Source organism: Taurulus bubalis (genome assembly GCF_910589615.1).
Source record: "Taurulus bubalis genome assembly, chromosome: 10".
NCBI classification, from domain to species: Eukaryota; Metazoa; Chordata; class Actinopteri; order Perciformes; family Cottidae; genus Taurulus; species Taurulus bubalis.
Window position 1 is genome coordinate 18,990,100 of NC_136598.1, and position 12,573 is coordinate 19,002,672.

The 12,573-nt window shown below is 41.4% G+C and overlaps 1 protein-coding gene across 1 annotated transcript; it reads right to left on the reverse strand.

Moving 5' to 3' along the window:
* Positions 1-524: 524 nt before the first annotated feature.
* scn2b (sodium channel, voltage-gated, type II, beta) lies at positions 525-12,475 on the reverse strand (the record flags this gene model as incomplete). Its single annotated transcript, XM_079225454.1, has 5 exons — positions 525-555; positions 2,643-2,835; positions 3,896-4,112; positions 4,270-4,430; positions 12,397-12,475. 5 exons carry the CDS (start codon positions 12,473-12,475, stop codon positions 525-527), a joined length of 681 nt encoding a protein of 226 aa, XP_079081580.1.
* Positions 12,476-12,573: the final 98 nt, after the last annotated feature.

Below are 12,573 nucleotides of genomic sequence, written 5' to 3' on the forward strand. Positions count from 1 at the left end.
ACACACACACACACACACACACACACACACACACACACACACACACACACACACACACACACACACACACATTTGCTCTGTAGTCTGCAACTTTTAACGTCCATTAAGTATGGAGCTCTGCCTCCACAGACACTAATAACATGATTAATAGTTCATTAATAATATAATAACTTCAGACAATACAGTTAGATATATGTAATATTGTTACTTCAAACTATATTGTAGTATACATTTTAGGTCATACCGCCCAGCCCTTGCATGTCCTATTAGTGTGTGATGGAAATTATAACAAATATTGTGAGATTTTCTGCTAGCCACTGACAAATAAAATTGTAATATGTGTTTAGCAGGAAAGTTGCAGAACATTTTTCCTTGGCTTATTTCAAGGAAAAAGACACATCTCACACACACACATATAGAAATACGCACGCACACATAGACACATTCAGCACATTCAGAAAATCCAGCACCCACACCCACACACATGCAAAAGGGATGGAAGTCAATGATTCCAGCAGTGGCTACTATAGATCTTCAGGTAGGGAGTGCTTATGCCTGCAAAAAAAAGAAAGGAAAAGAGAATGAACAATATTTGACTTATATATGCTTGTAATATTCTTGGAAGATGCCCCCAATAAATATTTCTAGAGAGAAAGCCATCATGTAGAGAGATCTGGGGCAAAACACACACAAAGAAACTGTACGCTTGCACACATGCACACACATATATATATACATACACATGTATTGTTTACACACCCAGTGCACATCCACAGTCCTCTTTTGACAGATTCATAAGTAAAGGTTCTGGTTCTGTTGGCTACAGCAACATTGGAATGAATTGCGATTCTTAATGTAGGACGTGACATGCAGAGAGAGCAGTGTCCCGTCAGTCTGGTTTGACTTTAGCGGGTACTTTAATTTCCATTTAGTTTTCCGCTACCGTCCATGTCAATTTCTATAGCAGACATGGTGTTCGTGACAGATGACAACAACAACAGTCCAGATTGGGTATTTACCAGAGTGGGTGTGAGAGCTCCACAGGCCGCTGGTTCAATCAGATGACCCAGCTATGGTTGTCTATAGATATAAGCGAAGAGATGCCCAACAACAGGTTAGCTTTCAGTAAATAGTGGGAGAAGGTTTGAGGTTTGTAATCCAATTACAGGAGAGAAGAGTTATGGTATGGTGACATAGACAGAGTTATGTCTGAGCGGTGTGTTTTTTTTCTTTTGTTCAGATTATATTTTGGACAGACAATGTTGTCTATACCAGGACCTAACACCCGTGCTGTAAAGCTGCACTTTAAAACAATTTAAAATAGGGTAAAACTCTGTGTGTTTTCATTACACTGCATGTTAGCATACAGTGATTTTTATTAAGAGTATATGTTAGTTTGTGTGTTATAATTTTGAGACATGTACGACTGACTAGTCCATATAGAGAAAGATATGAAATGAAGCCCAATGACCAGACCTCGCGGGAGGCATTTGATTTGCGTATGCCTATACACAGTGCCGATCGGGCTGATAATTCCATTATCAGCACATCGTCCCTATTAATATGCAGCATACGTGTCTGAATTTTCACTGATCTGGAAACAACATAGGTGAGGTCATTGACTGAAACACAGCTATTTTCTGGGGGTGCTGCCAAGATGTGAGCGTGGTTTGGACCAGCAAAGCTACGCAAGTAAATATGATCCTCCCCTGGGAATCCTTTGATAAACACGCTATATTTGTATGCTTTTTTAAAGCACTTTGGCACCTTATTTACATGCAAAATAATATTGTCTCATATCTTTGCTGATGTAAAAAATATGTGCGCTCGATCATTTCTCCTCTAAGCCAACCTTAACACACACACACACACACACACACACACACACACACACACACACACACACACACACACACACACACACACACGGTTTAGAGCCCTGAGTTCACGTTTAAACATATACATTTTGTTTTGTCCAGCTTCCCTTTGGCTCACGTTTAACATCATACAGCAGCTACACTCACAACGTTCAGGGGTGAGCCCTGAAAAAATGACCTTGTGACCTTGTCATGCCTTAACCATAGCAACTCACTCCGGCCTGCTGGCACATGGAGAGAGAGAGGAGAGAAAGAGAGAGGAGAGAAAGAGAGAGGAGAGAAAGAGAGAGGGAGAGACGCAGCTGAGGGAGGAGTCGCTGGCTGACTTTACTATGAGAAAGTCTCCAAGTTGGCAACACTGTCTTTGTGTATGTGTGTGGGTGTGTGTGGGATTTGCTCATAGAATTGAACTTTTATGGACAAAATAATGCGGGTGTAAAAAAGTGCTTAAGTTTACTGTGGGATCACAGAGTGACCTAAATGCCTATAATATACAACTCTTTAAGGCATTGACATATCGGTTCCTGTGCTGCTGGTGACTGTTGGTATGCTGCTGACATATGTCACACTTTCCATTCGCATAAACCACCTCAGAGGCATTTTGAAGTATGCCACTGCTGACTTACAAATAACATGTTGTTTATATGTTACTTATGCCAGTAGAACAGAGGAAAAAGAGTGGCATACCACCAGCTACTTTTTTGATCGTGATGCTTCTGCTAGTATACACTTGAAGATATAGGATGTTATGGCGAGATGTCTTACTTGGTTCCCTCCTCTGCCACACCCTCAGCATCCAGTTTTCCCTCCTCCTCCATCTTCTCTTCTGAAATCAGTTCCTGTTTTTGGTGTCTACGAAGACATTTCACTACAACCATGGAAAGAATCAGCAGCGCTAAAGCTCCGCCCACTGATGCCCCGATCGCAACTGCGATGGTTGAATCCCTCGGAGGGGGAACTGAGGAGAGACGAAGAAAGGGTTAAATAGCTTGTAGACAAATGATGGAGACAAGTGCAATGCTGGCTGAAAGCTTTACTGGGCTTATTAAACAGAGTGGAAAGAAAGAAAGTGCTGCTGCGTTAGCCAGGGTCATGTGCGTGTGTGAGTGCGTGTGGGTGTGTGTGGGTGAGAAAAAGATGCTGAGAGACTAAGTTCAACCTCTTGTTGGTCATTAATAAGTAAAAAGCTGACTCATCACCATTAGGTCCTTACACGTCAGAATACACACACACACACACACACACACACACACACACACAGACACGCAGTGTTATATATGATTACTGTATGGCATTTATCCTTAGATAATGGCAGAGAAAGCTCAGTGCACTGCAAAAGATGATAACTTTTATGCCACTTATGAGAACACATACAGTATTTCACATTTAGAAGATAAGTCATTAATAAGTCCAGATTCTGGGTTACATCATTTTAAAGTCTATTTTTGTCCTAATAAAATTATTATAATAATAATAATAATAATACTTAAATTTTATGTAGCACTTTTCTTAATACCCAAAGACGCTTTACATAGGGCAGAGACAAACAAATACAAAGACAAAGGAGCAAACAAAACAAACAAACATAAACATTTTGGTAGAAAACTGGAGAAGCTGTGCGGAATGAGTGCAGCAGCTGAGAAGGCCCTGTCAATATGGCAATGCATTTTTTTCTGTGTAAACAGCTAACTGCACCAACCTACAATTGAGTGTTTTTAGCCATACTGCAGTGCAACTATATACATTAATGAGCCACAAGGGGTTTGCAGTGCAGCTGTTCGTGCTCTTGCAGCTCTCAGTAATATCTTCGATAGCTAACTCTAGCTAACACTTGACACAAGGAATGCTATTGTAAATGCACTTCCTGATGTTGGTTTAGCCCTGAATAATGCATGTACGTTTGGCAGTCGAGGGGTAAGTTTGAAGGTTTGAGAGATGCAGTGTGTTGGTATCTTTAAGGCAAAGATTAGTATGTATGCAGTGTAGTATCTTCAGAAGGTGTAGGTTTAGGATCTTACGTTCGGTAACCACTTTGAGCAGTATGCTATTATTTCCTTGGACGCGGTCTGGGGGGTTTCTCACATAGCAGTTGTAAATCCCCTTATCCTCGAGCTGAACATCAGATAGAGTGATTGACAGGTCATTCTTCTCCAGGTTCCCGGCAAACATGACCCTATCTCCAAACCGGTCCGAGCGCAGAGGCACCATCCCTCTTTTCTTTTGGTATGTCATAAACTATGAAGAGAGAGAGAGAGAGAGAGAGAGAGAGAGAGAGAGAGAGAGAGAGAGAGAGAGAGAGAGAGAGAGAGAGAGTGAGAGAGTCAGGCGTAAACTTTTCAAACGTAGAAAACCTGTAGTTGTAGATGTTTAGCATAACGACAAGCCATTTTACCATCTCTTCTGTGTCATTCTGTGTTTCTTGGTATGTCCAGTTCATGAGAAACCGGTTAACATCCATTTTATAGCAAGAAGTAAATGTGCAGGGGATTTTGATAGTCGTTCCATTCAGTGCATTTACGCGATTGGGCATGATCACGTCCATGCATGAACAACCTGTAAATAAAAACAACAGCAGCGTTAATAATGTTATTCATGTTAATAAAACATCTGAGCTGTAAGGATCGAAAGACAGTTGACTCAATTATTACTGTATAAGGAAGGTACATCCACATATTGAAAAGAAAATGAATAGTACAAATATTGGTATTAGGAAGATATTTCATTTTTTTCTGGCAATATCTATATGCTAAATTTGGTATCAGTAGTTCAACTGAGGTCTCAAGTCAATATTATGAGTACAAGTGAAGTTGCTGTGTGTGTTAAAGTCAACACTATGTTGTGTAAATGAATCGCACACAGATGATTTGTTGTACACTGCAGTTATCATCACCTAAATTTTATAATGGAGATAAAACTAAACTAAAAAGATACAAGCTCATGAGCTGTTTCAACAGCACGCAGTGAGGAGTGTTTATCCGAGTAACTGCTGACTCTTCTTCATCTAGAGAGCGAGTCATTTGATGTGAATTCCTCAACTCACAGAACAGATTTAAATGTCGGGAAAAGTCTAGCAAAGTGATTGCAGATCAAACAATATGCCTTCTTTATTAACATCTCCAGCAAAGTCTCTTGTAAAACATAGACAGCAAACAGAAAGTGGGATCTCATAACATGTTTGTTTAATCCGTTTAAATCCACAGCATATGCCTCTTTCGATGGATTTCTTACAATTTCCAAGCAGTGGCTCTGTTGAGGGAGTTTAAAAACTGGCTTCCGCACAAGTTCCACAACATCATTATTTTTGTTGAGGGTTTTCACATTATTTCAGTACTTATTGCAGCTACAGAAGGTGACATACACGAGGAAACACAGGGATCTCAGCTTTAAAAAGAAATATTTATAATACTTGAATAAAGAGCTTGATTATAGGTACCTATGGAATTGCATTTCCAACTTAAATATGGCAACGCTGAATACACTGTAATCAAGCCAAATTACATCAAACCCCCTTTATGGAATTATAAGAATAATCAGTGTAGTGGAAGTATGATATATTGTTTTTGGCATCCCCTCATTGTACGCAGGTTTAACCCTTTGTAAATGAAATACAATTACAATATTCTCATTGTTCAGTCAAATATAATGGACTGATGGCAGTCAAATGTAATATTTCCCAGTTATCACTGGTATGATTTTGATACAACTGGGGGATGATGATTGTTTTGGTCCCAAGATCTGCCGTTGACACATTTGGCCGAATGAAAACAGTAGAATTAAATGGCATTAGTCAATGCCACTAATGTAGTGTGGGCATCAAAGGGCTTTCAAAGTAATTACAATCATTGCAGCTGATTAAGTTATCAGGAGGGATGGCAGGATAGCACATCTATGGAACACTGAGAACCAACCAAAGCTTTTTATTGGCTCTCATGATCATGATAAACTATGTTAGATATACACTTAGACTGCTGCAGTATGCCATATTCTACATTTCAACATCATAAAATGAAAGTCAAAAAGCATATAACTGCATATCATGTAACTCTAAATGACGTTAAAGAATCGTTTAGTTTCCTCAAGTTTCCTCCTCTCATCTAGCATTACGTCTAAGCATGCGCTTACACTCAGACAGAATCTGCGCCTCTCACTCAGTATGTGTGTGTTTGTGTGCGCGCGCGCGTGTGTGTGTGTGATGGGACTCTGCACCATTCTTTCCTCTGCAGTCGGGTGTTTCTGGCACCCTTCCCACTGCTGCTGCACCACTCTCTGCACCCCACACACACGCACACGCACACGCACACACACACATACACACACACGTAATTTCTGCGTCCGTATGTATAATTCACACACACACTCACACACACACACACGCACACAAACGCACCATTTTCCATGCGCACAGTTTACCACAGTCAGGTGCTTTGTATTGCAGCTGCTTCTTGCTCTCCCTTCCTATTACACACAAACACATCGACACGCAACCTCAAGGTGTGCATTGTCAGCAGTGCGCTAGGAATGCTAGCTGAGCTACGTCAATGTCATCCCAGCACACGCACACACACACACACACACACACACACACACACACACACACACACACACACACTGCCTACAGTGCGACTACAGCCCGTAGACAGATACGCAGTGAGAAACAGTTTGATCCAGGCTCTTGCTGACTCAGCAGTCCTATGGATAGCGAGAGAGGGGCAGATGCAGACGGAGGCAGAGACGTTGCTAGCAGATGAAATACTGCAGTGAGGCAGCCTCATGCGACTCCTCCCTCCCTCTGCCCCTCCTTCTTTCCTCTCCCATTTTTCTCCACTTCTCTTGCCTCCTCTCACGCCTCCATCCTACTACCTCCTCGGTCCAACCCCCATAACTACCCTCAAAATTACCATTTTTCTGTTTCTCCCCATCTTCACCCACCCCCACACACCCCACATTCTCTCTCTCTTACACACTTCTATTTCCCTCCATTGTTCCCTACTCCCACAAGGTCAATGCAGGAAGAAAAAAAAAGGTCCAACGTAGGTAGGTCTGTTACGTCATCTTTCCTGTATGTGCCCACCTTTTCATTGGGCTGCATGTATGCACCTATTCACAGCAGAGGTGTGTATTGGTAAAAATAACAGATTTGATTTATTAGACTGGAAAGCCTGTCTGCCTGAACTACTTCAGTAAAAGACTGCAAGTACAAGCCAATACGGTTGTTGTATAACTACCTCTTAAAGAGTGCACATCTTATATTTCCATAAGAATAGTAATGACGCCCACATTGTTTCAATTTGCATTAAAAACCAAAACAATAAATGAAGATAGAAGCTATGGCTAACTGAGAGGCACCGCAACTTATCTAAGCAACATCGTCAACTAGTATGCACAAATATTCATGGTGCCTAAAACTACACTTTTTAAAAGGTTAAATAAATATTACAGTGGATTGTAATTTTAACAGAAGCCTGGACTAGACTAAACTCTTTCGCCTCCAAATCTCAATCCAATTAGGTTTCTGTGGGACGGCACGGACAAAGCTCGTCTGAGCAGGAACCCGCTGAGGACCAGCTTGACAAGAGCACAGACATCTTCTAAAGGTCTCTTCTAAAAGCTGCTTTAAGGGCACAAAGAGCTTCGGCTCAGTATTTAGAGGCTCTAATTTTCATGATGACCAAATACCAGTTTTGCAATCCCGAAAAAGTATCACCGCTCACTTATTTTGTTGTTGAATGCGGTTGTAACTGGATCTAAAGGTTTAAGAGGTGCTGGCCCTGAGTGGTTTGATGGACTACATGCTGGTCTCGCATGTGTCGACACTTTCGGGTTTCCCAACCGGGCAACTTTTGCAAAGGAGCCAACTCTCTGCACAGGGATATACGAAACGACATGGCGACCTTCAGATTGTTCAGCCCTCTCCTACTCTTCTGCTTTGGGCTGCTTCAGTGAGGGATCTGACGATTTATTTTGAAGGGTCTGACCTCTGATCCCTACCTCTTTAGAGTTCACCACAAAGCCTCGACAAAGCATTATTACCAGGAGCACTTGTACATTCCGTATATGTCCCCAGGGCAATATTAGCTTCATGGTGATGGCATCACGAGGGGTTTAGACCATACCATCAGATCTGATTCCAGATAGATTGATTGCTGGTAAAAACAATTATTCAGTTCCCAGCTGCTTTTAGTTGGCCCAGACATTATATTCTATGGCCTTATCTTCTTCTGCTGCTGCTTCTGCTCGGCATCTGAACACTTGCTTGTGTTTGATAAGTGTTACAAGTGACAAGTTGAAGATGGCAGTAAGAGGCTGGTCAGTATCGCTCAGCCAGCACAGAGCAGTTTCTGTTTTTTTATAATTATGTTATGCCTTTTCCTTCCAACACACCAAAGGGGCATTGGTCCATCCATCCATCCATCCATCCATCCATGGATGTTGACCCTAGCACGCTGCCTTTAAATTGTTATAAGTCTGGTATTGTCAGGTTTGGATTATTTTGACTCAGTACTGCAGGATTTAGCTCTAGTGCCCCCTGCTTTGGAGAAAGTCACACTGCATTCTGCACACTGCAGCACTCAGAAAGGGGGAGCAGTCAGCAGCCAATACAGTCATCATTTCTGGAGCAGCTTTTCTCTGATAATGTCACGACTAAACAAGGATAGCAATCGGCCCCAGAACTCCATAAAATAATGAACAACATGTGTGGGCCTGCAGCGTCTTAGTGTGATATGTTACTGCAATATTAGCACAGACAGGAGCACATTATCCAGGATTCTGAGCTTATTTAACAACGGTGAGGAGGCATAATTATTGCACAAGCCCATAGTCTTTTGTGATCTCCACCATAGATGGAAATATATTGACAGGTTGAAAGGTACTTTCTATTCCTTGTCCTCCTCTCCCCTCCACTCTTTCCCTGTTATGCATTATTGCCAGTCGTGTCTAATAGAGTCGCAACGTCTGGGTGCTTTAAGATGCAGTGCTGGAACTTTCAAAAAGCACTTAAATGGAGTCTACAGGAGATATACACTTGAACACCCACATACATCACAGAAACATGTAAGTAAATGTAGATACAGAGATACATGCACACAACAGTTTGGGTGGTCGTAGTGTTAAACATTGGTAACATGGTTTCGATGAGTTAAACACTCGGTCCAACATCTCTTAAATAAGGAAACATTAGCAGCTGTCCTCCACTTTAAAAATGTATTTCTAAAGTCATTTATTTAACTAATTATAATATCTTAAAATATGTATTAATGTTTATAATACAGTTAATATAACTGCATTATGAACATTAATACATATTTTAATGATGTGTTCCAAAAGGATAAATACTGATACAATTGCATATAAAGAAACACTGATAGTTCAATAGAAAGGAAAGTATACAAGTTCATGTAAATCATGTTTTTTTAAAGAGTAATGCCATATTTAAAAAGAACATTACATGTTATGCTACTTTCTTTACTTTGATCAACAACCGAAGATTTGCTACATTCTCACGTCATTGGCCATGCTTGTTGGACAATGTCTCGATGCAAAACCAGGACAGGGAGGGTATCTTGAGATTATCAAATAATATTTCATTTTATAGACTTTATAGGCTTTGGTTCTCAAATAGGGGTACTCCAGGGGGTACGTGATATATTTTTTTTAATGTATACATTTAAAATTAGCATCCATTCAAAAATCCTGTAAAAATATTTTTTTTTAAAAAAGTGTAAGTTCATGAACTGAATTTGATGAATTCTATATTAAATCAGACACTGATGCCACACGCTGTGTATAACGTCTTTTTTTCAACCAAAAATGGTTGAATTAGGGGTACATCAGTGAAAAAAGGTTCAGAACCACTGAAGGATAAAATGGCACTGTCTGAATGGCATACACTGTAATTCAAATAAATAATGCCATGGTGATGCGACGAACACTGAATGATTGTTGTTGAAATGTTTCAAGAAAAAGGAATATTCAAAGTATAAACAAAACACTAAATGTGTTATTGGGAATGTAAGGAACAATTAATGGAAAACGTAGGTCCACTGAAGCTATAATACAAACCCAGGATTCTCTGTTAATTAGAAAAGTACAAGGAGCTTCCCTTTACAGAAATATATGCCTGCTGCTCAATTACAAGGTCACTGTTCAGCTACAGTTAGGGACCGTTTTGAATATTGTTTTCTCTCAGAAAACTAAATACATTGCTTTTGCATTACAGTTTTGTCGGAATTTTGGTAATTTGACGCTTCTAATTTAATAATGCCAGAGGTCCATGCCAGTGCATTACAAGTAGAAGCCTTTTATTTGCAGTGTGCTGCTGCCCTCTACTGCCTCTTTGCAGCTACTGTAACTGGGGTTGCTGAGTAACGTTAAAACAATAATGGGCAGAAATAATATTGGTGGGAAACGGCAGCAGGAATTCCACAAGAATACTGACAAACGTGTTGTTAGCCTAGCTGGTGTTCTCCTGAAAGGCAGAACACAAGATTAATTGTATGCAATATTCTTTCATTTGGACAATTAAACAGCAAGGCATATGAATAGACAGCAGTTTGGGTATCTGTTTTCAGTTGGCATCGGTGAAAACACTGTTCACAAACACACTGGTGGGAGTTCCCCTGCAATTTACAAACCACTGAACACCAACATTTGATGAGACAATAAGACAAAAGGACTGTGTTGTCCTATTGAACCTCAGGTTTTCCTCACTCAAACATTTCAGAATGGTTTTTAAGTGACAATGACGAAACTAGATGTAAATGAGATGTTCCTCCTGGTTATAGTGCTTTGTCGAGGCTTTGTGGTGACCTCTAAAGAGGTAGGGATCAGAGGTCACTCAGACCCTTCAAAATAAATCGTCAGATCCCTCATTGAAGCTGCATAAAAACTGTACAAACCTTTTATTTAAATATGAATGGCTCCCCCCAATTATATCATCAGTGAATGACTCATTGTCTCAATAAACATTTAACCAATAAAGATAGTGATCGAACCCTTTTCCTCCACCATCAAAAAAAACCCCAACCCTTCTCTCCCTAACTGAATTAACCACTGTATCTCTCCCTGCAGATGACCCATCCTCACTATCTGTGTCCTGCTCAGGTTCATAAACCTCGTGTCACAACCGTCACTAGACGGTAGTGCTTTTTTGTTGTCTTGTCACTTCCTGTTTTACTTTGAAATCATCCTCCTGTGTCATGTCTGCTGTCTTTACTTCCTCATGTGTGATTACCTCTCCCTGCCCTGATGTGTTTCACCTGTGTCTCGTTAACTCCCCTCCCAGTGTGTATATATACTCGGTGCTTCACTTGTCTCGTTGCCAGTTCGTTTTTCTTCACCTGTGAGTCAACTTACCAGCGTTTTTCCTGCCTGATATCCTGTTCTGATTCCGACGTCCCTTCGTTTCCGAGTAAGCCCGATCCCTGCCTGTACCTCTGCCGAGTTTGACTGCCTTCCTGTGAATGACCCTGGACTGTTTACGTTGCCGATTCTACTCTCCCCTGAGTGAGACAGCTGCTCTCACCACAGCGGGTCAGAGCCTGGCCGACCGGCCTCAGTCCCTCCCCAGTTACATCGGGAGAACCTTCGGCGGTCCTTCTCCAGAGACTCTATCCTGTTGCAATATTACCTTTATCAATAAAGGAATTCTTGTGAACTTTACTCTCTGCCTCGGGTCGTGCATTTAGGTTCTTTCATTAGTGCTCCGTCGTGACACCTCTCCTTGGCTTGGTGGTCTTGAGTTTGACTAGTGTGCTACACACGTTGTACACTTACCAGTGACAAATGGCTTTACTGTAGCATTTGTCATTGCAACTCGAATAAGCGTCAGGAAGGGGAGTATATGTTATACAAGCTTAACGCTGATGTACCTCACCACAACACTGGCTTGCATAACGCTGGATGATGATGGCTTCCGGTTGCACATCTGCCTTTAAGCCTCACGTGATCATCCTCACTTGTGATCAGATGTGGGCCATATTGTGTGAAACCGTGTTTTGATCTGGTAGCTTTTTTTTTTTATTTATCTGAAAATAACCACAAACCAGTTTGGGTTGGATGTCCTGCTGTTCACATCTGCTCCCTCATGTGTTCATATAAATCCATAGATCTATATTTAGATGACTTCATAATTGGCTGTTATTGTAAGTCTGCCACTGAATGCAAGGCCCATCAATATCAACAGCACACATTGTTAGCATCATTACAGGGCGGGGGGGGGGGGGGGATAATCAGAATTCAGTTAGCTAAAAGCCATCCAGGAAACTCACAATAATCTGGTTTTAATGGATGGCTTCGGTCAAACTCAGGAAACGCTGGAATGACAATTAACCGACATTATCTCACATTACAACCATTATCTCTCTCTAGTCCTGCACGCGCGCGCGCACACACACACACACAGCTAGATGTGAGGCAACAGGCCTAAGGATGGAGCGGTTTTGCGGGCGCTATCATCGGAACTGTTGATCAGCGTATCAATGTATCGGGGCATCGATCGGCTGTGTTTGTGGTTCCTTACCGAGGATGGAGAGCAGCAGCAGCAGCGCGGCGCTCAGCAGCTGGACGCCAGAGCTCTTCTCCTGCGCGGGGGAAGACATGTTCTCTCCTTCTTTAAACAAACCATATAACAACAACGACGCTTTTGTCAAATAATACGCTCAAAAAATAAGCAGCTAATCAGCTCTTATTGTGTGCA